General features: G+C 33.9%; 2 protein-coding genes across 12 annotated transcripts in view; one reads left to right on the forward strand and one right to left on the reverse strand.

The window, feature by feature from the left end:
* LOC141460979 (dynein beta chain, ciliary-like) overlaps nucleotides 1–26292 on the reverse strand; it is a 129920-nt gene extending 103628 nt beyond the window's left edge. For 8 of the 11 annotated variants that reach the window (XR_012462451.1, XM_074141529.1, XM_074141527.1 and 5 more), the window contains exons 1-20: nucleotides 26154–26292; nucleotides 17951–18421; nucleotides 16197–16385; nucleotides 15228–15461; nucleotides 14579–14775; nucleotides 14359–14501; nucleotides 13922–14074; nucleotides 13378–13592; nucleotides 12903–13000; nucleotides 12209–12347; nucleotides 11891–12084; nucleotides 10196–10289; nucleotides 8467–8577; nucleotides 8222–8376; nucleotides 6926–7130; nucleotides 6300–6436; nucleotides 5905–6023; nucleotides 4737–4929; nucleotides 3752–4076; nucleotides 548–929 (exon numbers count right to left, since the gene is read on the reverse strand). Coding sequence is in view for 10 of the 11 variants with exons in the window: in XM_074141529.1 (XP_073997630.1) it covers nucleotides 548–929; nucleotides 3752–4076; nucleotides 4737–4929; nucleotides 5905–6023; nucleotides 6300–6436; nucleotides 6926–7130; nucleotides 8222–8376; nucleotides 8467–8577; nucleotides 10196–10289; nucleotides 11891–12084; nucleotides 12209–12347; nucleotides 12903–13000; nucleotides 13378–13592; nucleotides 13922–14074; nucleotides 14359–14501; nucleotides 14579–14775; nucleotides 15228–15461; nucleotides 16197–16337 (3235 nt within the window). In the remaining variant the exon portion in view is untranslated. Of the gene's footprint in view, nucleotides 1–547; nucleotides 930–3751; nucleotides 4077–4736; nucleotides 4930–5904; nucleotides 6024–6299; nucleotides 6437–6925; nucleotides 7131–8221; nucleotides 8377–8466; nucleotides 8578–10195; nucleotides 10290–11890; nucleotides 12085–12208; nucleotides 12348–12902; nucleotides 13001–13377; nucleotides 13593–13921; nucleotides 14075–14358; nucleotides 14502–14578; nucleotides 14776–15227; nucleotides 15462–16196; nucleotides 16386–17950; nucleotides 18422–26153 lie in introns of those variants that run through there. The other 3 variants (XM_074141525.1, XM_074141524.1, XM_074141522.1) reach the window with 2 other exon arrangements.
* LOC141460988 (insulin-like growth factor-binding protein-related protein 1) lies at nucleotides 19142–26558 on the forward strand. Its single transcript, XM_074141565.1, has 4 exons — nucleotides 19142–19483; nucleotides 21959–22106; nucleotides 22782–22925; nucleotides 26190–26558. Exons 1-4 carry the CDS (start codon nucleotides 19217–19219, stop codon nucleotides 26363–26365), a joined length of 735 nt encoding a protein of 244 aa, XP_073997666.1. The 5' UTR covers nucleotides 19142–19216; the 3' UTR covers nucleotides 26366–26558.
* The last annotated feature ends 62 nt before the right edge of the window (nucleotides 26559–26620 follow it).

Raw genomic sequence — 26620 nt, forward strand, 5'->3', positions numbered from 1 at the left:
GACCATATTCGCGGAACTGCGGTTAAGAATTACTGGTCTAAAGACTCGTGAAGAAGTCCAAGTCTATAAAAATTAACCGAAAAGTATTGATTGAAGACGCTTAGAAAAATGGCCTCGCCTAATCGTGGTTCGAACCATTGGTTGAAAAGCCATAAAAGTGGATGATTAAATTAGTTTGATTAACGATTGAAATTGAACTAATTCGGTGATTAAAATTAAAGTTCAATTTAATTCTCAGATTTAATCATAATTTTTTTAGTTTGATTAAATTAGTTTGATTAACGATTAAATCTGAAATTTAATTGATTAAATAATTGTCATATGATTAAAATTACGATTAAATTCGCCGATTAAATTCTGATTAAAATTAAAAATAAATGTAATCAATTAAATTTAGAATTTAATTTTTTTTTTAATCAGTGCCCAACTCTGGTATGTTTGCTAGTCGCCTCCGTCCACGACACCTAATTTGGTAGTTGGACGCTAAGCCACGCCTGAAAAAATAGGCGATTAGTTTATTTTACTTTTTTTTACTAAACTATCTTACAATCTCCAGGTGGTTCTCCTTCAAAAGTATTCTCCATGATGTTGTTCTCTAATTCCAATTTTCTCTGATACGTTTCCCATTCTGTTTCGGTCATTTGTGACGGTTTTTCTCGTAAAACTGTTAAACGTCGTCTCATTGGCTCGTGGACAGTTCTTTGAACTTCCATTTTGATCGCTTGAAGATCGATAGCACTCCCTTCTAGGAATGTTTTCTCAGTTGTTTCATATTCATCCACTCTAATTGGGACGAAATCTTCCTCCTCCCCTGTTTGCGCTACGACTTCCCCTTTCGCCTCTTCATCCGGCGGCTCAGCGAATTCTTCGATTCCAATCGCTTCTTCGCTAGCATCTTTCGCTTCTTCTTCTTCCTTGCGTTTCCTCGCCTATCAACACGTTAGACAAGTATTAAAATCAAGTGAAAGGCGGTATAAAATCCATTAATAATAATGGACTTCCATTACATTTAAAACTTTCACATTGACTGACGAAATTTACACTATATTATTTGAACGTTATATTTGTAGTGTTACTACAGATTTTACCATCGAAACCTCTGGCAGGTTTGTGATTGAACGGAGCAGCACATTAAGAGTTTGTTATCGAATTGCAAATCGAATTCAAATTTAGTGCATAGTTCGCTGAAGTGTGCTAAATGATCTCAAACCAATTGACAATTAATTATAAAATTTCTGACGGAATAAATATTGTACGAGTCTCACTACTTAAGTTTCATTGTAAGCAGATAAGAAAACAAAACGTTTTTACAACTTGTTTTTACATTTCTTAACACAACCTTAAACGTTGAAGTATTGTGTTATCTCTAGAAAGAGATAATATCAACACACACCGAGTATTCCAGGTATACTGCGCGCGGAAAATAGAAGTGATTCTCCACCTCATTCGCCAACAAAATGTTGATATACGCTGCGGTCCGATTCTCTACTATTTTTAAGAATTTAAGAAGTATACACCTGTCTAAACAAAACATTATATTTTCCTTGTAGAATTCTGTTCACGTTTTTTTGATGACTGATAAATTCCATCGAAGGGGAAAGGGAAATTAAGTCCCTAGGTCGAAAGCTTGGAAAAATAAGCAAAAAAGATTGAGATAGGTATTATTACATTTTCTAACATATTATACCTCTTCATTGCCATTAAACCTGATAGATTAGCGTAACACACGGTTAGCCCGGTTCAAATCATTTTGGTAACTGCTTAGAAACTGAGAGTAAGCTTTTTTGTAAAATCGCACTTCCGATGTACCGATACTCTTCCTACTAGGAAATCTCATTAGAAATTTCATAATCAAATATTATTGAGATGATAAATCTTACAAAATCTAAAATGGCACTTTATTTAGGTGAGAGCCTTATTTTACCTCTCTCTAAAGACACCGCACAAAGTTGCCGGATAAACATCTCAAATAAATTTATAATTTCCATGCACCTAGTGAGTACACAAAGTAATAAAAACTAAGTTGGGAGTATTTTCACTGGAGGACGTTCTTTATACAAATAACCTTGTTTAAGGCTTACATGCGAGACCTGCAAAGCTAATACGCATTGTGGTACTGGGTTAGATTCCTGGTCTTGGCCTTGGATTTTATTTAATGGTTCAATGAGAAATAGTAAAGTACGTTTGCTAGACGCCTCCGTCCACGCCACCTAGGGTGCGTTCCACTAAGCGACCACAACGACCACGACCACGACCGCGATTTTGCCCGTTCCACTTGCTTGTGGGCGTTGCGATCGAAAACCCAAGTGGAACGGACTGTGGGCGTTTTAACCGTTCATGTAAACATTACATATGGCGGCTTCGAAAATAAGTTAGAAGCTTGAAGAGGTTATTTTTTAATTTAAACCCCATTTATAAGCAGTTATAATAAACTTTATTAATTATTGGTAAAGTTGACTTATATTAAAAGAATATATATAATTCAATTTTTTATATTACATTTTAGTGGAGTATTTATAAAATTTACGTTTAAATAAAATTAAAGTGTCTTTTGTGGCAACAGTTGGATATTTATTAATAATGCTTTAGAAAGTTCTTTATCTAGTTCCGATTAGAGTGGAATGCAATTTTACAAAATCGCAATGATAAAAAGCAAAAACTTAGGCCACGTATTATTAGCTATCAGAGTAATTGATCTTTATTCAGATGAAGAATTTAAAAGTTATTTCAGGTAAATGATTTTGTGTTATTCAGTGATTTAGTGTGTAAAGGGATAAGTAATTATTTATTTATTTATTTTTTGTAGACTTTCGAGAAACACATCCTATTATTTACATAAATAATACTTTCATTTACATGAGATAATTTTTTCGGTCGCCATATTTTGTTTTAAAAATTGCGCCAACTCTGAACGCCCACTTCGACCCAGCTCTTAAGGTGGGGCGTTGTGGTCGTTGTGTGAGCGAAAATAGTGACGTCATTAGTGACGTTTTCGCCACGACCACAACGACCGCGGTCGCCAAGTGGAACGCCTGAAAATATGTTTTGGTCGTTGTGGTCGCCAAGTGGAACGCACCCCTAGTTAATGGTAGTTGGACGTTAAGCCCCGCCTGTAAAAATAGGCGATTACTTTACTTTTAAGGCTTACAATTTACCCTTCTCCCGAAAAATCGAAATAATGAAATCTATTTAGTATAGGGGCACTTCTGGAGGACCAAATTTCTTTAAATTTGTCTAATTTCCATTTACACATTTAATTCCAATTAAAATTACACGCAGGGATAACACAAAATGTAGATATTATGCTGAGGCCATTTAGAAGTAAACTTGTCACGATCCTTCAACAGAAAGGGTCTCTACAGAAATCTTGCTGGGAAAAGGTGCCAAAGGAAAGCTATTAAATACGCCTTCTTCTTAAGTGTTGCTACAACTCATCTTGGCCTCCTCAAGACGTGCCCGCCAGGCGTCTCTTTCCTATTAAAAACGCCTAGATCAACAATAAGCACGAACAAACTTTGTGCGCTTATAGTAATACAGTACTTCCCATTGTGGGTTTTGGATAACCATGCTAACAGTTTTCATAAACGTTGGTTAAGTGCTCTGTAATAAAAGGAATGCCGTAAAAAAGTAAATACAATTTTAAACCCAAAAAACACAATCTTTTCCTGGCAAACCGCGAGCTTTTCACCTTGCCATCGCTATTGGTATTTAGAACAAAGTCTCGGCCAATTAAGATCACTTTAAGTGTTACCTCTTCAGCTTCCTTCGCCTTTGCTTCCTCTAGCTTTTTCGCTTCACTCCTTCGTACTTCCGCCAGAAATAGATCTTCCTCTTCTTCTTCTCCTTCTTCTTCTTCTCCTTCCAAGACTCCCTCTCCTACTGTTTCCCAGTCATCCTTCTGACCTTCACCAAACACCTTGTCACCATATTCAACAGGTATTTCATCGGGCAATGACTTCGTAGAAGGCAGGCTACTTTCTGGGCTGTACGCCAGTCGTGGCACGTTGTATAACAGCATGAAGTTTTCCTCGACTAAATAATAAATCTCTTCACCAGCGGTTATTATTTCCGTATACCTATAAAAAAGCAATAATCCTGGACAAAACTATTCATTCTAGTAAACCAAAAAATTTAAATACTTAATAAGTAAAACTATGGGGCGCTGTTACTCTAAGCAAGAGCACATTCTGCAGGTAAATTTTTGAATGCAAAAACATCTTGAACCCATGGAAGCTGAATAACAACGTAATAATATCGTTGCCACTTATGGAGAGATAAAAAAAGATTCTGATAGAAAATATGCTGGTTCCTCAGAAACGCCATAAATATAACTCTGTATATCTTCCTCAAGATTCATCAGATCATTATAAAATCTTTAGCAAGGAATGGCGATAACAGTCCCTATAAACGAATAAAACATAAACTGCAACTACTAATAGTTTAGGAGACAAATGCAGCTAAACTTTTCGAAGTTTTCATGCGAGGAGTATATTGATTATTCGTCAACTATATCAGTCCATAAATATTTAATATAAACTCTAAAAATGTAATAGATTAGGAGATAATGTCAGCCTAACTTTTCTTAGTTTAATATACCTCCAAAATTAAACTCTTAAAATCTCGCTCCAAATTCTTGGAGAGCTTTAGGTTTTATACAAAATTTTGTATAAAATAATTTTTTTTAAACTTTGTATTGGGCGATGATAGTTCCATTTAATCTTGAATTAATGACTAACCTTTTATAAACTGGATCTGTATTGTGACAATCCATTATTTGTGCTGGATCGCCACCAATTGGTCGAAGATACATGGGTGAGTTCCAAGAGTTCACCTTCTTGATAATTTGTTTTAAATTTAACTGGGCCCCGCCCAATCTAAGCCAAAGGAAGTAGCAACGATTATGCAGCCTCATAATACGTTCTTCGTTACCTGTAGAAGCAAAAAATGTCATGATAATTTTGTTAACTGTCAAGAAATCTTTTACAAAACTATCAAGCCAATTTTACAAAGGAACCTGAGTTCTGGCCAAGTTTAAGGCCGAATATGTTTTCTCTATATTTAACTCTCAACGATAGCATCTTCTCCCTCATCCAACATAATTGCTGGGGCTGTTTTATTTATTATCCAATTTTAATTCTTGAGCAGTTCGAATCAACCGAAAGGTCAAACCCCTTCTTCAGTAGGCGGACAGCCTCGCAATTTATTTTCATTCAGACTGATCTTTATACATCTGACCTTCACTAGAATAAGACTTCCTTCTTTCTGACCCTCTTTTGCAGGAACTAATACATTATCTATCCCATCTAATTGTCTAATCAAAAAAAAGTACTTAGCATGGGACAAACCTAAGAAGAAATATAACTGATAATTCATTATTCCGTATTACATCAGGCAATGTTGAAGGCAAATATTCGTGCTGAAACGTTTGGCTTAAAGAGATAAAAAGAGTTTTTAAGCCTTTCAGCTAACATTTTAGATTTGAGAAAACATTGTAAAATAATTTTTTGATGAATTTAGTGAATTAACAAAAAACTAACTTGCAATCTTTCATATTACGAGTTGGTTACTAAGAAACCAGAGCATTATAAGCATTTTGTTTTGTCAAATTTTTCGGAATAATCAAAAATAACTTGGAAAAAGGTAAGGGATTAGCTATACGGTTAGTTTATTCGATTCCCACGCGGAGGACCCAGGTTCGAATCCAGCTGCTGACCCTTAGATTTTCTCTTTCTAGGAGCTTCTTACAACTCATTGTCAAAAAAAAAAAACTTGGAAAACTGGCGGAAAATACTACGAAAAGCGGTGTGCTGCTCCAAAAAAAAAGTTTCCTACTTTAGTAACGAATAACCTAATGGAGCCCAATGGACCATTAACTACTAAATAATAAAAAAATACTTTACGCACCCTTAGTACCCCAGGCATGTTTCTGTATAGTATTCTCAATAAAATTATCTAGGCCCTTTACTTCATCATAAATGATATCAAACTCTTCGTCACGAGTTTCTAGCCGAAATGCGTTATACCTGGACAATTGAAATGATAATTTACAAATAGCTTTAGTTAATGATCAACAAGAAATAACTTTTAACTCTCAACTAATCAATTGCATAAGGCTAGCTAATCAGTAATAAATTAGTCAGTCTTTTACAATAGAACGCCAAAAGGTAAAAGTACCAAGTTAAATAATAATCTTCATTCTAGTTAATGAACAATAGTATGCGTAACAGTAATATATAATGTACTAATAATTGTTAACGAATGATTAATATATATTAATAAAAAGAACTGATCGAATATACCAGACGGAAAGATCTTCAATGAGATATATCCACTTCTGAAATAGACTGTGTTTTTTGGTCAGTTGAACGACTTTCTTAGGAACATCCTCAATTCCCAACATTTTTAAGAATCTCGACTCTCTCATAGTGATCTCCAACTGTAATGCACCAAAATTTTAGCAGCCCTCTCACTTTTTACAAACAAAACAAATAAGTGTTACGCTGACAATTTGAAAGTGATTGACTCCATCAGTAGTGACCACAGCCTGCGGTCTGCGGAGACGAGACTTAATAGGTAGGAAAGATGTTTGGGTCATTTTCTGGCAACAAGGTTCAAAGACTGTGGAAATGGGACGAGAAGTAACTTAAGAATAGTAAACATATAACAAGGTCAACGCAGAAGAGTGTTGGTAACTATGGTGAGCTGAAAGGGTATGTCCTTTCAAGAAGACATACTGAAAAAGATGAGTACCTCATCTTGGCAATGGGATGTAAGTGATAAGGAGGGGAGGCCTGATAGATCACAATGTATGCTGGATCGCAAGAAGAAGAAGGAGGATGATTATTTAATATTTCCCACAAAAACTACGACCATTTATGTTTTCATTTTTAATGATTTTAAAGTATACTCAACATACGCTATTTACCTTCTTCCTGATATTTGCTTTTAAAAAGAACTTCGAGGAGAGCTTGAAAAAAGGTTTAGATAGTTCTTTCATCACAATCATGGGAATTTCAGCTTTCCAGCGAGCATAATGTTTAAATTCAATTGCGTCCAACTTCTTCAAAATTCTGCTGACGATACTTCTTTCCGAATTTAACATTCCATCGCCAACTCTCAGGCTTACGTATCTTTTTAAAATGATTGACAAAATTAAATTAATAAATAAAAAAAACCTCTTAAATGGGAAAATGTGAATTTAAACTCAAGTAACAGAAATTTTCTCCTAAATGCTGATGATAAAATATTTAAAGCTACTGGAATAAAACAAAAATTAAGCTTTAATAGAAAATTGTACCATTTTATAATGGAATGTTGCTAATTTGCTTAGTTAATAAGACATAAACGTCTAAAGATTAACCTAATAAATTTTCTGCATTGAGCTTTTTTAGAGACAATAAAAATTAGTTAAGGAAATTCCTCTTGGAATTTTAATACATATAAAGATCTGGGTGAAATCTTTGTTTCCATTTCTTACCTTTAGCAAGCAGATTGATCACACATGAAACAAAGTTAAAAAAACTCTTTGCTTCGTGCAGGGAAATGAAAGAATTTCAAAATTTAACTTCTGTACGAGGACTGAACTCTTCTTTTAGAAATCGGTGAAGTAAGACTCCATAATCTAGTCACAATATTGTCAAGTACACTATACTTCAATTGTAAGTGTACAAAATAAATTTTTAGATATGTAGCTTTCTAGCTCAAAATAAGTGTTATCAATTTAGCTTACGGAATCTAAGAATTTAAATGTACATTTGAGAGATAGAGCATTTCTCTATTAGAAAAGACAGAGATATTTCTATTCCATGCAAAATAGTTAAAAAACCATATTTACTTTCCGAAATTGAATCTCTCATTATTTTCTTTGCCAATAATAATAGAACTTACACTTAAGGTGAATTTTGGAAAATGAATTTCTGCAAGGACCTAAATGATTAATTAACTGTAAGAAATTATTTAGTAATGTGATATTGCATTTTCTATGAAAACTGATCATATTAAATGAATTTACTTTAAATAGTAATTTAATAATAATGACGTAGTATGTTTGTAATTTTATCGTATGATGTGTTCAATTAATGTACACGAATGAAATTTTATATTTAAACAATACGTTAAGACATAAATTTTATACTTGCCTCGAATGATTTATTTCTTTAATGTAGTTACGTACATAACAATTTACAAATGAATATCGTATGAATTTGCAATGTATACTTACGGATGTTTGAAGTTTTCAATAACACTGCACTGTTTCAAAATTCTATCCCGAACCATTCTTGCCCAACAGATTTTGCCGGCCAGCGGTGGCCAGTAAAATGGAATGTTGAGCTGTTTGACACAAGACCAAGGGTGCAAATTTTTCAAATAAAATTCCTGTGAAATCAATAATACATACATATATTAAATACATTACAAATTCCTTTATAAAATTTAAATAAATTTATAAATGTCAATGAATATTACTTCCATTAGTGTCATTTCTTTACGATATACGTCAATAATTTTATCAAAATCTGCCTCTACTGTTTCCTTTACGATAGGTTTTTTTAGGTATTCACTAAACATGTCGAACATCTGCAAAAATTAAAAATAATATTTATGATTCAATTGTTGATAAGATTTGATGACTAGCAGCAATTAGTTGGCCTTAGCGGTGAAATTTCTACAAGCTAGGAATACTTTGATACTAAAGCCGATTTCAAGCTAATTATTCGATTACTGGACAATTGTGTTACTCCAGCAAATAATTCTGTATATGTTAAGGGCTGCAAAATAAAGGAAAGTAGTAGTTCTTGCTACTTTTAGTTGCCTTAAGAAAAAAAAACAAAAACGAAATAAACGTAAGATAGTTTCTTGCTTTAGTAATGACTTAAGTTTTGAGTTAATAGGTAAAGAGAGAATAATCAGCCAGCTGAAGAAATATGCCTGTACCCTCCTTGATTCGTGACTACTTTTTTGACTGATGGACTAATCAGGTACAGAATAGGAGACCATCATATTGCCATATACACAAAAAAAGAATCAATTTGAGACCGCGGACAAACTTGCCCTGGTGAGTGAGATTACTTTTAATAGAATAATTCTTAAATAAAAATATACTACTAGTCACAATCATCATAACTACCTTACAAAGGCGAAAACTATTTGGCTAGATTAACTGCATTTGTGTTACTAACTACTTACATAGTGTTCTATTTAAAGCAAGGAAAAGGTAAAATATACTTCATCATTAGTAACTATGGTCAATTAAAAGCTTAATCCAGACTATTGAAGTATTGTAGCTCGATTACAGAGATGGGTAATTGAAAGTACGGCCCCTCTCAATTCAAAAATAGTGGTAAGACCTTTCCTAAACCTTCGAACCTTATCTATTGATAAGTGTTTCGGCTACGATATTATCCAATATATTAATTCTACGATTACCACTCTACTAGTTATCTTCCCACACTTATGATGGACATATTGTTAACTCAGAATTTAAAAGAAAAGCAACAGGCCTTCATTCCAAAAAGTTAATGTTAGATGTTATCCTCTGATTAAACTGACTCTGCACACTAAATTTTTATTCAGCCAAAACTGGAGGAATTAGTAAATTCGGTTCGCCCCTGGAAAGATATGTGGAATATAACATGTTTTCGTTGAGCTCAATAAAAGCTCGAAAGGGCTGATGCTGGGGCACTAGGATGCTGACAGTGTGAATCACTAAGAAACAAGATTCATGCAAAAGAATGCGGTAGCTTTTAGCAAACCTTTAGTTCCAAGTCTTTTAAGAATTGTTCACCTCACCGTAACTGCCTTTTTTAACAATTCGTGAGGATACTTAGAGCAACACATTCTTTTAGACATCATTTATAACAAATAGTTAACAACAATGCTTCATATAAATTTTTTATACAAAAGCCATCCACGATCAATGGCTTTATATTGTAAAAGAATTTTATATGTATATCGATAACTACTTCGAATCTATTTGTCATAGCAGCCATATTTCTTGTACCGCTTTTCGGACTTTCATCCACTGTCAGAGCAAGATAATCAGTTTAGTAAAGAGATTTCGTCTTCACTTAGGTCACCGTCTCGCTGTAGTACTTGCTAACTCAGGGATACAAGAATATGCACACTACGGCGCATAAAACCAAAGACATCCAGCACTGTGAACCTACCCAAATTTTCAATAAATGTATATAATTACCTTGAACATCTGATCGTAGTTACTGCAACGAGCAAAATAATACCTACAAAGACGAGCTATTCTATTTTCGAAATCAACCATTCGTAACTTCCACCTGCAGCAAAATGAAAAACAATATAAGCTCCTTTAAAATACCAGTGCGTATGATACGACAATAAAATATAAGATAGATATCAAGATAAAATATAAGCAATTATATATATTCCCTCTTTACTAGACTGTTTATCTACAGGTTGTTTAGAATGTACACAGGAGTTTAATCCAAAGGGAAAACGGAAACAATTGCAACTCGAGGCGAATGTTATAAGTGGATACGCTTTTACTTCTGTAGAAAATTGAGAGTTCGTTAGCAGCTTTTTCGCAGCTGAAAGGGTTGTAAGAGAAGAAAACGTTACAAATGAAGTATACTATGATTATGGATTATCGATTTTCGTATGTCATGCCGAATCAGTGGTTAGATTTTTTTTTTTTTAAATAGTTACTTGTTTTCTTTTTCTGTGGACGCTGCAAGTGTAAAAATACTTCGGACATAACTCTAATTATAAAAGAGGATTTTTTAAAAGTCCACTTTGAGTCACGAGGCAATAAATGTACAAGTAATTACTTAAAACACTTCGGAATCAAATTTGTTCTACGAGAGAGGTCAATTTGCTACCTTCGGTTTTTTATATTTTTAGTTCAAAGTAAAAGAAGTGATCTTGCAAATTTTCTATTTAGTGTTTTCTAAATATAATACCCGTTTGAAAGACTTGAATAAGGAAAAGAAGTATTTACACACAGTGTACGATCAAGAAATCAAATACATGAAATTGCACAAATTTCATATTTTCATCTATGGGACCAACTGAACCAACCAGAAAAGTCACTTTATTGAAGTGATGGTTCAAGTTTTCGACTTTTCTTAAAAATAGGAACAATGTTTTTTTTTAAAACTGGGTATGTTCAGAACTTTTCTCCAGGAAAATCCTTCTTAAGGCAGTTTTGGGGTAGAGATTAGGCTTTCCTCATTTGAGTGAAATATGAGGCCTCAACCTGTATGATATTGTAGGAATCAAATCTAGTTAGTAAAGTAATCGCCTATTTTTTCAGGCGGGCTTTACGTCCAACTACCAATTAGGTGTCGTGAACGGAGGCGACTAGAAAACATACTTTACTGTAAATTTCTTTTATTAACCATTAAATAAAATCCAAGGGAATCGAACCCAGTACCACAATACATAACAGCTTTACAGGTCTCGCCTCTAACCGTTCGGCTACCGTGGCGCCTCAAATCTAGTTAGTGCTGTCATTTGATTTTTAATTACATCACAAATGAATGCGGTTGAAGTAAAAATCTAATATCAAATTCCTATTAAGTGTTAACTGCAGGCCATGCTTCAATCAACCTGCTTTGGATATTTAAGCGAAACGACCATCAATCATGGTGTTGTTCGGCAAATTCCTAAGGTCTTCACATTGCCAATGAAAAATTCAATTGTAGAGTATTTAGTAGGTACCAAAGCCAAACTGACGTCATAGTACGTCATAAAACGTTTAGTTCTAGTCGTTTGAAAAGAATGGAAAAGGGAGTTTAAGAACAGTAAGGAAGTTAATTGTATGAATTTGATGTTAGGTTTCGCATACGTAGATGAAAAATTCCTGAATTAATGCATTAATTAGAAATTAATAACATATAAATATCTGGTACTGGCATACTTTGCATAATCCTCTTCGAATTTAGTTTCAGTTATATCCCCAGGATCATAGCTAATTGTTTTCCATTTCAATAATAACATATCAAATTTAAATATTAACAATTCTAGATCCTTGTGAAGCATGTTTACGCCCGGATATCCTCCTATTTCAAGTCTTTCCAGCCTTAAATAAAGCAATGCTTCTGCGATGACTTCCTAAAAAAAGAAGAAAGTAACAAATGAAAAGAGAGCTATATTGTGAAAATTTAGATTTATTACCACAGTTGAAGGAGAGAGTTAGAATTCAATAAAATAAATTATAATAAATAGTGTTTGATACCTTTATTTTAATAAAACGCTCGATATATTCGTCATACTTTGTGAAGACCATAGAATAGTGAAATGTCCACAACCGTGGAGTTTGATCGGGAGGAAACAACTTCTCCAACTCCTTGTCTTGGTACAATAGAAAAATGTCCCTGTACACACAAATAACAGTGTGTAATGATACACTCATCTGAGAAATTGTAAACATTCACTTGTTCCGATAACGAAAACTAGAGATCTTAGATAAATGCTAAACATTTAAAAGTAACTTTTCTTCCAGCCTTCCAGAAGAACTTCCACCGTGGTATTTAATTAACATAACCCCCAAACATTTTTTTATTTAAGTCTGGTGTTCTACACTGCGTTTTTCTAGTGTCTCTTCTAACTGATTTATGGCTCTCACCCTTAACTAAAGTGGGACCTACGAGAAGAAAACAAAAATACAGGAAGACAGGCTTAGACAAGAAAATGGAAACAGGGAAAAATCGAAAATGAGATGGTAATTAAAATTGTTGAAAATGTGTGGTACAAAGGGGGAGAAAACAGTTCATGAAAGGAATGCAAGAAAGGATGGGGATTAAAGATCAATCTTATACAGACAAAACACTGTTGTGTGCACAAAGAAGAAGAGAGTTCCATTGCCAACTGAAGACAAAGAAGTATCTAAACATTGCATACTGAAGAATAACAAGCAAATAACAGCTCACCTGAATTTCTTCAAATTAATTATCACTTTGGTAATTTGGGGTAGCGCTTCTTCAAGTTCTCCTTGAAATATTATTGGAGTATCCAAACATCTGTACGCCTGATTTTTTAATAAAAAGAAGAAGAATAAAATTATTCAAATGTCCAAACTAACAACAGAAAACTAGCTAATTTAGCAAGTGGTAACAAAATGATCTTTTCTGTAGATTACTTAAAACAAGATAATGTTAATTACTTTAATGACACTTATTTACTTATATTTTTATCAAAGTTATTTTTGTGGCTCATAAATTCGAATGCGGAAATAGCGTTTAAACTTCACTAAAGTTTCATCCAAACAGCTGCCCAAGTCAGACATAAAACCACAATCTCCGAAAATCAGAACTTTAATCAAATGCCAAGCTAAGTGCAATCATGCCATAACACATCACATCATTTAAATCCATTCAATGTATTACAAAAAATCATGTTACTGACCTCAGAAATGATCAAGTTGCAGAACATCTTCAATAGTCTAACCAATTTACCAGTTCGTGAAGAATAATATTCACTATTTATCCAAATCATTGATATTAGATAAAACAATGGTTTAAACAACTTAGCGTTCTCTTCAAACTCTATTGTTTCAATTTCACTGATATATTTTGACAACACTCGTAAATATTTTTCAATTTCTCGTGCTTCACTTAAAGCTGTTTACAAATAAATACTACTTCAGTGACTATTAAAATTAACAGAAATTATTTTTGGAAATACTGTGGTGATTAGCGATTTTTAAATTATATTTATCAAGCAGTGCCAAATTATAAGAACTTAAGAAATCTTAAATAAAAGAGGAAATGATCCGATGTTATCTACGGAAATGTATTCATGATTATAAAGATGAAATGATGAAACAGTAAATAATTGTTGTCTCTTATAAATTCCCAATATTTTACAAAATGGTAAAGCAACAGGTAAGAAGCAGCGTCGCAATCGCAGTTGGAAGTTTTTGGCTTATTGCAAATAGATGACTACTTACCTTCAAGGCATTCCTTGAACAACTTGACGAAAGTAGGATAGATAACGCTCTTAGTTTTCTCCAAGAACGCAGCGATCGTTTTAATTGCAGGATTTCTTAGTTGCTCGTAAAGGTAGTCCAGTTCCTTCACACGGTTCGACCAAAATTTCACTTCTGCGAATGCATAAATTGTTAGGAGATATTCTTAACCTCAATATTTATAATTTCCCTGAGTAGCATTGAAAGATCGTGGGCATAAAGAAAAAACTTCTAAGGGAAAAGTGAATCATAAATTTCATTTTATTAAAGTTAAAGAATATTTACTGATTTTCCCAATTATATATATACAGGGTGTACACGGAGGAGAGGTCGAAACTTAGGAGGTGATTCAGCAGCTCAAATGCTACAAAAAAATATTCTTTTCCCTTTGGCCTGATTCTCAATAGTGTCCAACTTACCAAAGTCCGGTTTACAGTCCGGATTATCGACAATTAGTTCCTCGCCATCTCGCAAGTATATATCATGAATTATGTCGTGCCAGATGGCCACAGATCTCTCCATTGTACACATCAAATCGCAGCTGATCTTCACATTCTTGGGGCTGTTTGAAAGCAAGGCTTTTGAGTATAAAGGAACAAACATACAAATAGTGAGCAAAAACAAATTAGCATCACTAACTCTTCTGAGAATCTTTTATATAATTCTTGGATTTCATCCACTTCCGTTGGCAATGGTAAGATTTTATATCCTGCAATTTCGCCTCTGACCCGGATACCAAGATCTCTTAATCCTATTGCTTTGAATTTTAGATCTGTTTGAGTTATCTCCGGATAGGTTGCTAACCCTTTAGAGACAGAAAATAAAGGACCAATCACCTGTAACATTATTACAAACTGTTAACATAAATCACTAGGGCTCGTGTAATTTATTTACGCACATTTTACTTTTTTCTCTCTCTCTCTTACCGTATTACATAAGAGTGCGTCAAAATTCTGATTTCGAGTGATCTATTTTACTTGTAATGAACACCACAACTCGTCCCAAGATGAAGGTCATGAAACGTCGAAATAATCTATTTCTCTTAAAATAAAATTATTTCTTGGTCTCCGCCATTCATCCCAACTTTAACTACGGCCAGATATCCAATTGATTTATCAATTTATTTTTTTAAGTTCTCATAGAATGTTTAAAAATATTTTTTTAAAATGCAAATCTTAAAGTTTTTATTGCATAAATGCACGAAAATTTTTCGACTATCCAATAGTGCCTTACAACACGAACCCCTACTATTGCCTTCACAGTTACAAATAACACACAAAATGCTTACATTTTCAAAGAGGAAGGCTTCTCCTTTAATAGCTTTCGGAACCATATCACCAAAATAAACAATCTCTCTTAAGTTCTGCATCGTAATAACTGCTGGTTCTAGTTTAATAAAAAAACAATACTTGTCCGGAGCATCTGAAGGAAAATTATGCGAAGCAGCCAAAGTATCTGAAGCGGTCAACATAATAACTAATTTATCCTGGTCTGGTACATTCATAAAATCCATAATTGCTTTCTGGAATTCAAATACAATGAATGAACAAGTATTTATCAACAGTTGTGCGAAAGAAAAGTTCTCGTTTTTGCACAAACATGGCCATTGCTGCTATGTGTGAAATGTTGTTTGTTATGTTGGTGCCCATATCGCAATTAACTACGTCAATGATCAAATTAAACCACCAAGTTCCCTTTATACATTTTTCACAGTAAACATTTAGTGTGTCTTTTGTTGAAATTAATAAATTTGAATAAAATGGTTAGTACTGGATACGGTTTATTCCAATAGAAATTCATCCAAAGTGGTGAGGTTTGCAAGGGGTCTGATCTTCCTATTACAATAGAGAAGCTGAATAGGCGGCTGAATTTAAACTTCTCTCGAAGATGACCACCGTGAAGGATGGCTTAAGACAGGAACATACATAATACATTACAGAACGAACGATTAGGTGGGTGAAATAGCTGAAACATATACAAGAAAGACTTCGCTTCAGTTTAAATCAAGATTTAAATATAAGAAAATTTTGTGCAAGACAGGCGCAGCATTTGCTTAGTGCCAACCCAGAACAATGGCGAAAACGAAGTTTGGTAGCAATATTTGTTTGGTACTGTAAAAGTTTAGATTAAATAAAAAAGATAAAATAAAAATATCACTTTTGTAGAACCTTGGTGTTTGGATAGATTCAGAGATAAGGTTTAATTCAAAATCAAAATACTTCTTTCAAGTAATAGATAAGTAGGCTAACAAAGATACCTGATATTGCGGAACGCCTAACATTTTAATCCATTGTTCCGCTTTAATCGGATAACTTCTAATTACATAAATCGCCACAAATTTGACTCTAGGATCTTCCTGTTTGATCTCATTCTCTTCTTCCAACCCTTCATCCGACATCTTGGTATGACTTTCTATCTTTTTGAAGTAAAAAGTTCTCTTCTTCAACTGTAAATAACATTGCAGTCAGAACTAATGAGACATTATATTTTTGTTTATCACAAGAATCATCCAAAGTCACTCGGCTACCTTTACGATGGGTAGGTAATTTTTGAAAAAAGTGGAAATTTTAAGAATACTGATGAAAGGAATGCATGTTAATAAATGTACCACAATTTTTAACTTGGCTGAAATAAAATAATTACAAAAACTCCTTTGCTGTTTTTTAAAATTCATTGACGTACTAACTTGACAGTAAATTTTTCAATTATTCATTAAAAAGGAACATACCTGGAAAGACCAAATAAAAAAACTTTTGTTTGGTCCACCGTAACCGAATTCTCGAAAACGACCAAATAAAAAACTAATTTCCTCTTTAGCTAGTATTTAGTAATTAGAAAATCATTAATCTGGATAATTACCCAGACGTACCACCTAATGATGTCGGTCGCATAGGACAGTCATCTCAACATTTGCTCTAAATTACATTTACTCTAAGAAATTCATTGAATGACGGGGGGGGAGAGAAAATTATCAAATCACTACCATCTGAGGCGATGACTCAATTTTTAAGCGTAACTGGGCGCGTCTATATTCTATGAATCAATAGTGTAGAAAACAATAACTTAATTTTCTATCATCTGTTGTTTATTAAACGGATCTGATAAAATATCTTTCAAGAATATCCATCTAGTGCAGTGATGGCGAACCTATGACCCGCGCAAGCTTTTTCACTGACCCACAGTTGCTAGGCAACAATTGGTTTGTTTTCGCGGGTTGATTTAGATTTTCTAATTGTGTGGATAATTTATATTCTATCTGTATTTTTTTCAATCACGCATTGACACAAAAGCAATTTAAATGCTATCTATAACCTTTAATTTTATCATTACAGTTCTAAAACGCAAATGACGACAAATGCTTTTGTAGTATTTGAAATAAAGCAAAAGTGTTTACAAAATATCAAATAAAATGTATAATTTTACTCATATTTTGTTTGTTAAGAAAATCGACAACCCAAAGCGAATAACCATATTTAGATTTTTCTTCAGATAAAACACACTTTTGTAAGGTTTTGCTCAGTTATGTTTGTAAAAAGAGACTTCCATAGGACTTGTTTCGTCCCGTTTTACCCGTTTAGCGACTGAATTTTAAAGATGTTTAGTTTTGAAAATATTAAGTTTAAAATTTTTAAACTTAACTCTTGTGCAAATGGGCATTAGAGACTAAAAAAAAAATGAACAAAATTTGACCCACGCCTCAAAAAGGTTCGCCATCCCTGATCTAGTGGCTAGTCTAACTGGAGGCTTTGCAACCTTAGTGTTTATAGACTTCTTCATACTATTAACATCGACAAATACTCGATGTGTTGGATACACTGTTAGCCAATATTAACATAAGGAAAGAGATTTTCTCTTAATGAGCAGCAATATTTAATCCAAAATTTTCACTTTTTATGAATTCAGATCAGCTGATTCTACAATTTCACCAGCGATTCACTGTTTTGGCCATTTTAAACTACTAAATGCTGGCACCAAACTATCTCAAAACAGAAGTAATGAACTAATACTCACAATTTATGAAACAATAAAATGAAAATTTAAGTAGCAGAATGCTTTTCTTTAAAAAATAAACTCGATGAGAATTATTTTGTAAGAAATATTTCTGCCCTTTCTTTACCATCTACCATGCAACTAGTCATTATTATTAATAATAAACAAATGAGAAAAATAACTTGTCTTAAACATTTTTTATTAAATCATATGGCATGTACTACTTATCATTTCTAATTTTTTCATAATGTTTTATTTAGTGGCGCCACTGCACTATTTTTATAATTCGTATAAACACTCACACGTCTTCCTCTTTCTGTTACAGGAACAGTTTAATTGCCCAACTTCCTGTCAACAGTGAAAGCTATCCAACTAGATGGTGCAGCACGTCTGCCATTATTCTTACGGAGGAATTAGGTGAATTATGTGCCTGGTACTTACTGGAAGTATATTTTCCAATTTTAAGGTTAAGCCTAGATCCTTCAGTACTCCCTATAGAAAAAATGTCAGATTGTAAGATAAATAATTCGCATCTGTAAAAAAACAAAACTTCAATCAGGAACGCCGAAGCAGGGTGATTAAAAAGTTGAAGTGGGAAACTTCTGGTCGCCTAGTTAGGAAAGATATCACCTGAATCAAAACTGAGTACAGATGTCTCTCAAGTATTTACAGAAAGAAACGCAGACCGCTGAAGAGATGGCGTGACGAAATAAGAAAATAGGAAGCTACACAATGTTCAAACAAGGACGGAATCAGGTTCTACTGTAGAAAGAAATGTTAAAAATTGGAAGAGGCAATAGTGATGGAAAAGGTACAACTGTAGTTAGTAAAGAATTATAGCGTGCTTGGGAAGGCGTTGTATAAACATCCTCAAAAGATCTGCGCATTTACCTTCAAATAATTAACTTCAATAAAAATTCTGTGTGATTTTAAACCAAAATAATTCTTAAAAATAGTTAATTGAGTTATTGCTAATTGTAAACTTTAAATTAAATGCAAAATAAATTGATTTCCAAAACATTTGTCGGTGAAATTGTAATGGTAAAAAAAATAAAACGATTTCCTAGAAAAATGATTAACTACTAATTAGGAAGGTCCAAGTGTATTAGGAGAAATTATGCTGACGGAGGTCACCAAAGTGGTGTTTGTAATTAGAGATTGAATATAGCAGTGGAGGGGATCGAATGATGTCCATCAAGGTTTATATATAAACAGATATTTAGGTGAACGAGTGGAGATCCTCAGTTTAGTAGTGCAGCAGGCCTTTTCAGACTGTGAGAGTACATTATGTTCAGCACAATATTCTTACCACCAGCAATGCTGGTCTTTATCTCTACAACTGTAGCCTTAGTTCTACAAACTCCGCCAGTGCTACCAATTGAATTCTGCAAATTATGCGATAACGTATTTTGCCCGCCAACAGCTGAAGCCTGCCCGTCGACCAGCAGAGTGAACGATCCATGTGGGTGTTGCCCTGATGGAATATGTCCAGCTGCAGAATCTGAGACATGTTCTCCAGCTGTACCTTGCGAGAGAGGATACTTCTGCGAACAGGTAAATATTTAATAATTCACACTAGTATAAGAAAAACGGAATCACGAATTTCATTTTTTACAATAATCGTTGAATTTTTACTTTCACTTGCTAAGTAAGCGGAAGTGATGCTATCTATCAATTTTCTGATATCAAAGTTCACTAAATTCAATGAAGTGGTATTTAGAATGGAGTACATGAATATTACCCTAGTTTAAACACTAAGAAAAACACAGGAAGTTAAAACGATAGCAGTCGAAATCTCTCAACCGTAAGTAGTAAATACTGAGGCTTTTTTTCTTCTAAATGGCGTCAACAATTTTCCACAAACTTTATAAACTAGATTGCATTTTCTTTTAATCACTACGAGTAAAACTCAATGATTTCCACTTATACACAATTAAATTTAATACAATTCATTAATTTTAAAGTTTGAAATGACGAGTTCTAAAAAAATTATAAATGAAAGTACGTCTTACTAAATGTACTTTTCGCTTTTTTCAGATGCGCTCGAAAATGGCTCACACGATTTTCATTAAATTTCCTACTTACTAATCATTCCGGAGTATTCAGGAAAAAAAAATCTCAACATATTCACAATAAACATGCATCACACTCAAACTCAATGCCTAAAATGAACATTTATTTTTTCTTAAATAATATTTAATTGATTCATTGGGATTTTCGTTTGTGGTTGTATGTGGATTAGTACACCGGTAATATACAGTTCAATAAGAGAACATAGCATTAAAATTAGTGAGAATGCGTGTTCAATTAAATCTAAATTGATATTTGTAAAAAAACTGTAAAAGAGCTAAAACTTATCAAAAAAGCTTATGTCAAAAGAACGACTCGCACATCCGGTAAATATTAACATTAACAAATAATCACTTCTATCGTATGTTATGAAACTCATAAACTCGTACTTTTTTAAGGAAGTAAGTCTGTTGATATAGACAGAAGGCGGAAATTATATAGGTGAATGGTAATACATATTTTTTTTTTTTTAAAATTATATAATTACATAAACAAAGTCTAACAAAACCAGATCAAAATTAATGGGATTCAGCCAAGTGACATCCACAAATAGATTGGATATTTATAATCAAATTGATTACAAGTCAAGTTCAGCAATCAGTCTACATACATATGTTTAAGAATTGTGACAGCTGGCCGAAGGTCGTCCGTTCGACAAGTGCACCTGCTAGCTCAATTTGGCCAATCTATCGCCTAAAGAAAGAAAAATCTTAATTATTAAAGCAGATGTGCTGAGTGCACAAGTAATTAATCTAGGAAATAAATTTGCTGGATAAACAACTAATTTGAGATGCGAGGCAGAGAAACGTAAATATAGCTGTCAACCTAATGTTTGTCAGCTACCAAACTTTCCATCATAATCATTGATACATATGATAATTCTGTTGGAGTATATTCTTATATTTAGAGCATTTAGAATGATAATTGTGGAATTAAGCCTTTGTTTATTACAAACCAACAGTTTATTCCAGGAACACTTTAAGCAAGAACAGTGGGCAAGAACTGATAAAGGTACTGCAAGAACTTCTAGTAGTACATTGGTCAAAAATAAAATAAAATCATAGTTTCTTAAAATTATGAATGTGTGTAAAAAAAAATTTGTTAACTTTAGATGTTCAAAATGAAGAATATTAATAGAAAAGTTTATTGTTGGTAAAAAGATAACGATAAATTTACCTAACTCCTTTACAGTCCGACAGAAGAGCGGTACGTTAGGATGATATAAACCAGACTTGCAAGAATACACTGCATTTATGATGAATCTAATTCAAGCTATCCGGCCACTTCAAAAGAAGTGTATGTTGAGTTTCTTTGAGAACAGACCTGCACACATGGCATACCCATAATATAAAATACAACTGACGAAGTCAAACTTGGTCGATTTCCTATTGTTACTTGATTTCTTTTACTGTGAACCCAAGTATTTGAATGCACTGACTATGATGTTATCTACTGGGCCCGAATTTGCTATAAGAGGGTTTTGCGGTTCTTTATGGGGAAGTAAATTAGGCACTTTAGGGATCCCTGCGATCCATACCCTAATAAAACGTACTCATTGCTGACACCCGTAACACTCACACCATCCGAGAGACTGCAGAAATAGCTGATGTTCACAATTTGGGTAAAGATACCCAGATGTGCCTAAAGCTCAGCCTGATGTCCATATGTAGGAAAATGTGAATCGAAAATTAATCATTTTCGAATACTTTGTGCTATTATGAACTCCTATTTACCTATTTACGAGTAATAAAGCAGCAGTCCAAATTTCGTAAAATAAAAAATTGCACCATTGCCGTTAATGTTCTGTCGTTTTCCTAAAAAGAAAATTATTAAAACTAAAGGGGTAAGTAGAAAATTCGCATTGGGCAACATTTTCATCAGGTTGCTCTACTAAACAATGTGGAAGTGGAAGTAAGTTTAGAGATCACTGGCAATAAAAGAGTTAATAATGTTTGTTAGGAAGAGGAGACTGCGGCAGGGGTGTGTAGGTGCAGACGAGATCTGAGAGCGGTGTGTGCCAGCGACAACACTACCTACCTCTCTATCTGCCAGATGGAGGAACAGCCGCACAAACCTTCTCTGCTCAAGTGGGGCCACTGTGACTCAGGTATTATCTCCAGCAATACAAACTTATTGATTTACATTTATGCCTGACCACTTACGTGTAGCCATGGTTTCACTTTTCAAGTCCAGCAATGTTTAAGAAAACTTAAAAGAGTCGCTCACAGAAATGATTAAAGTTCTTATAGTCCATAAAATACGTACAATAAATTTATTCAAATGACGGAAGTGATGTCACTTAATAAAATAATAATAAATAAATAAAAGAAAATGTATTAATTAATAGATCCCTTAAATACAATATCTCAAATTATTTAAGATGTCCACTTTAAACAAATCCTAAAAATTGCTTAACCAAACCTAAACAGTAAAACGAACTTAATTAGCCCTTTTGTCACAGAGAGATAGATCAACTCACGATTAATTTGTAAAAATCATAATTCATACTATGTTAGTATTTCCGCTTAAATTATTGAAATAAAAAATTTGTAAGACTGACAATACATACGCCCTCTTACGAGGGATAAAAGAGTGTAAAAGTGTTTTTAAGCGTTCAGTCTGGGGGCACGCGCATGAGATATAGTGTTCTCCGTATCTCTATCAGTAAGGAAACGAAAAGTTAACGAAGTCTATTATCTAGCTTCCCAGATCATGGTGAAATTGTGCTTATACTAATTATTTAAGCCTCTAATTGTATTAATGATTACATGTTTACTTCCAGCGCCTCATATTGTGTCAGGTGGGGAAGATGTAGAAGTACTACTTGGTCAACCCTTGGCTGTAGACTGTGAAATAAAAGGTGCACCAATACCCTCAGTAACCTGGTACTTTAATGGCAAGGACGGCACCAGTAAAATATTACCCAGTAAGTAAAGCGTCAGAATTCCCTAAATATAGATCACACATTTATAATTTCTTGTTCATTCAAAAAGATGAAGTGTTGCAACCGAGTTCAATATAAGCTGTTTTAATTATGGGTGCGGGTGAATAAAATATTTATTTCAAAAAAGAAACCCTGATTGATACATCGTTTCGAAACCACCACTTTAAATGACAGATTATGGTCGAAATCCATTAATTATTTTCGTCATTTTCTATAAAACCAGACAGTGCGGGGCATGTAGTGGAACAATGACGTAGTGAGATATCGTAAGCTCGCAATGCTAATATTATTTTTTCATTTCTGTACGTACTATTCCATTACCACAATAAGGTACCTCAATCCTCCACTTCACCTGATATACAATTTTCTTTAAAGGGATATTTTATTTATTTATTTAAATAGAAGTATTTCATATGTTCGCGAATGTATTTCAATGATATCAATAAACTGGAATGTCGCTCCGTCCAAAATTTCGTTTTTGAGTTGACCATTGTTGGCGGACATTCATTTAAATTTGATTCTAACCTCCAACTTTCACTATACCCAAATCTCAAGAAAATTCATCATTTAAAATAGTTTTCGAGTTAAATGAAGTACGAGGGTCGTTTGAAAAGTCCGTGCACAAATAAAAACTACTTAATTTTTTGGGGTAAACCTTTTTTATTTTTCAACATAGTCTCCTTTTAGGCTTATACACTTCGTCCAACGCTGCTCTAGTTTGTTGATCCCTTCCGAATAATAGGATTTGTCCAAGTCTGAAAAATAGCCATTCGTTTCTGCAATCACCTCCTCGTTTGAATAAAATCTTTTTCCCGCCAGCCATTTCTTCATATTGGGGAACAAATAGTAGTCCGAGGGAGCCAAGTCTGGAGAATAGGGGGGATGTGAAACGAGTTGGTACCCTATTTCCATTAATTTTGCGACCACAACTGCTGAGGTGTGAGCTGGTGCGTTGTCGTGATGGAAAAGGACTTTTTTGTGGGCCAATCGTGGGCGTTTTTCTTGCAGCTCCAAACGGTCCAATAACGATGAATAATATGCACCTGTAATAGTTTTACCCTTTTCCAGATAGTCGATGAGGATTATTCCTTGCGAATCCCAAAAGACAGTCGCCATAATCTTTCCGGCCGAAGGAACGTTCTTCGCCTTTTTTGGCGCAGATTCCCCCTTGGTAACCATTGTTTAGATTGTTCTTTGGTCTCAGGAGTGTAGTGATGTATCCATGTTTCATCCACAGTGACGAAACGACGCTTAAAGTCCTGCGGATTCTTCTGGAACAGCTGCAAACCGTCCTTGCAACACTTCACACGATTTCGTTTTTGGTCAAGCGTGAGCAATCGCGGCACCCATCTTGCGGATAGCTTTGTCATGTCCAAATGTTGATGCAAAATATTATATACCCGTTCATTCGAGATGCCCACAGCACTAGCAATCTCACGCACCTTCACTCTTCTGTCATCCATCACCATATCATGGATTTTATCAATGATTTCTGGAGTAGTAACCTCAACAGGGCGTCCAGAACGTTCAGCGTCACTTGTGCCCATATGGCCACTCCGAAAATTTTGAAACCACTTATAAACTGTTCTAATCGAAGGTGCAGAGTCACCATAATGTTAATCAAGCTTCTCTTTGGTCTCCTGAGGCGTTTTGCCTTTCATAAAGTAGTGTTTAATCAACACACGAAATTCTTTTTCGTCCATTTTTTGAAAATCACTCGACTTCCTCGATTCAAACGAATGCCAAACACAAAGAAATAGACCGATCTGGCTGAAACTTGGTGTGTGTTCTTCCAAGAGATGCTACTAACTAAACATAACCTCGATACGCGCCAGTAGTGCTATCTCTCTGACTTTGCACGGACTTTTCCAACGACCCTCGTAATGGTACTAGACGGCCGTAGATGCGTATTTTGCACACTCTAGGAATGGAATATGGAATCTAATCACTGGAGATACGGAATGTACTGAAAGGGGACTACATAGAAAATAAATGCATTTTTAATCTAAAAAGCATTCTCTTGCATTGCCAAATCGGGAACTTATCACCTTGTGAACATTTGTACGCGCGCGTTGGTCAGAATATAAGTTTGTATTAACGAAATTTTAATTTGAGGAAGCAAACTTGTCATTCCTTCTAGAAAACAAAAGTACGACTATATTAATTGATAAAACAGAGTTTTAGTCTAATTAATAAAACAAAGAAATAGAATGTCTTCTTTTGTAAACACACAAAAAAGGGCAACTCTGGGCAAAAACGTTATCATAAGGACATATGTACATACATGGATGGCGTGTCGACATGGTGAACATTAATTTCCATGCTCTGTTGCTTTTTGTAATAAAATTACAAAAAAAAGCATAAAATGTACCTGAAACCTAAAGCTAACTGAACGCTGTTCTGATACTCATAAAATCGAGAACGGGTGTGCTCTGTAGTTCTCTCAAGTAGACAAAACAATATTTAATTTGGTTAGAATTCTGAAATGTAAACTACTGCTCCACTGCAGCCAAAAACAATAAATTCTTTGTTCTAAATAACATAAATAACGATTATTCGTGTTGCGACTGCAAATGTTTGTCGGTTAATAGTTATTATCATCAATCAGTTTCATACTTCTTCTTCTTTCCCAAACTTCTAGTCGATGTATTCCCAATACGTACCTAAATTTCAGATGCAGAATTTTCAAAGTAACGTTTGGGGGTCTCTTGGCTCTGTAAAATTATTTTGGAAAATTGTCTCTTTGTGTGACCCATATGTAGACGACGAGAAATTGTAGGAAGCCTAAATCTACACACATGCACTAATGAGATCGCTACATATGTATATTCAAGCCTAAGTAAACAAACACACTCAATGAAGGCACATCAAAAACAAGCTTTATCTCATCATTACGCCTAAACATTCAAATTTACCCAGTAATCAACTAACATATTTATGCAAACACTGAAACATAAGAGAGCCAAATAGACTAAAAATGTGGTCAGGTCCGCAGTGTAAGATGACACAAAACTAATTTTATCAACCTCTGATATTGGGTGAAAGTCAGAAAACGGATACATGCATGTTACGACGAATAAAATCTACAGCGAGCCTAATAGGTATTTGAGGCCAAGCGTAATTTGTTCTTATCAAAACACCCTTCTTAAATCTGCAAGTCTAAAATACAAGATAAACTTTTTTTTATATATATAATATGTTTATATTTACCTTTTATGTGTATCAAAAAATGCATATATTAAACAGGTGATGATCAAGTAACGGCCATTCTACTGAGAGGAGGTCCTGAGCATATGATGGTCACATCCTGGATGCAAATCGTTGAGGCTCGAATTAGTGATCAGGGTTTATATACCTGCGAAGCGACCAATCAACATGGTACAGTAAGACATCAAATTATGGTGAATGTAATCAAAACTTGAAGAAATACTGGATGTACCTTAATGTTTAAATTTATTGTTAGGTATTGTATTGAAAAGTAAAACATTTGAACCAAAAAATTTACTGAGTATTTTTTTGTAATTAGTCTTCAAATTTTTAAAAATCCTAGTTAATCATTAAGTAAATATAAGAAATTGTAAGGTTACCTTCAAAAATAGAAAATTTCTAAACACATTCATGTTATTTCCAATCCCAACCAGTCATAAGTTAAACAAAGCTTTCTTTTAGAGTATTCA

The sequence above is a fragment of the Rhodnius prolixus genome, unplaced genomic scaffold, assembly GCF_049639745.1.
Source record: "Rhodnius prolixus isolate KJV_2025 unplaced genomic scaffold, Rpr scaffold_6, whole genome shotgun sequence".
NCBI classification, from domain to species: domain Eukaryota; kingdom Metazoa; phylum Arthropoda; class Insecta; order Hemiptera; family Reduviidae; genus Rhodnius; species Rhodnius prolixus.

Excerpts from the sequence above, each read along its gene's own strand:
- LOC141460988 (XM_074141565.1), top strand. The coding sequence starts at position 19,217 with ATGTTCAGCACAATATTCTTACCACCAGCAATGCTGGTCTTTATCTCT. Across the intron at positions 19,484-21,958 it reads GAGGATACTTCTGCGAACAG|GAAGAGGAGACTGCGGCAGG; the intron begins GTAAATATTTAA and ends AATGTTTGTTAG. Across the intron at positions 22,926-26,189 it reads CACCAGTAAAATATTACCCA|GTGATGATCAAGTAACGGCC; the intron begins GTAAGTAAAGCG and ends TATATTAAACAG.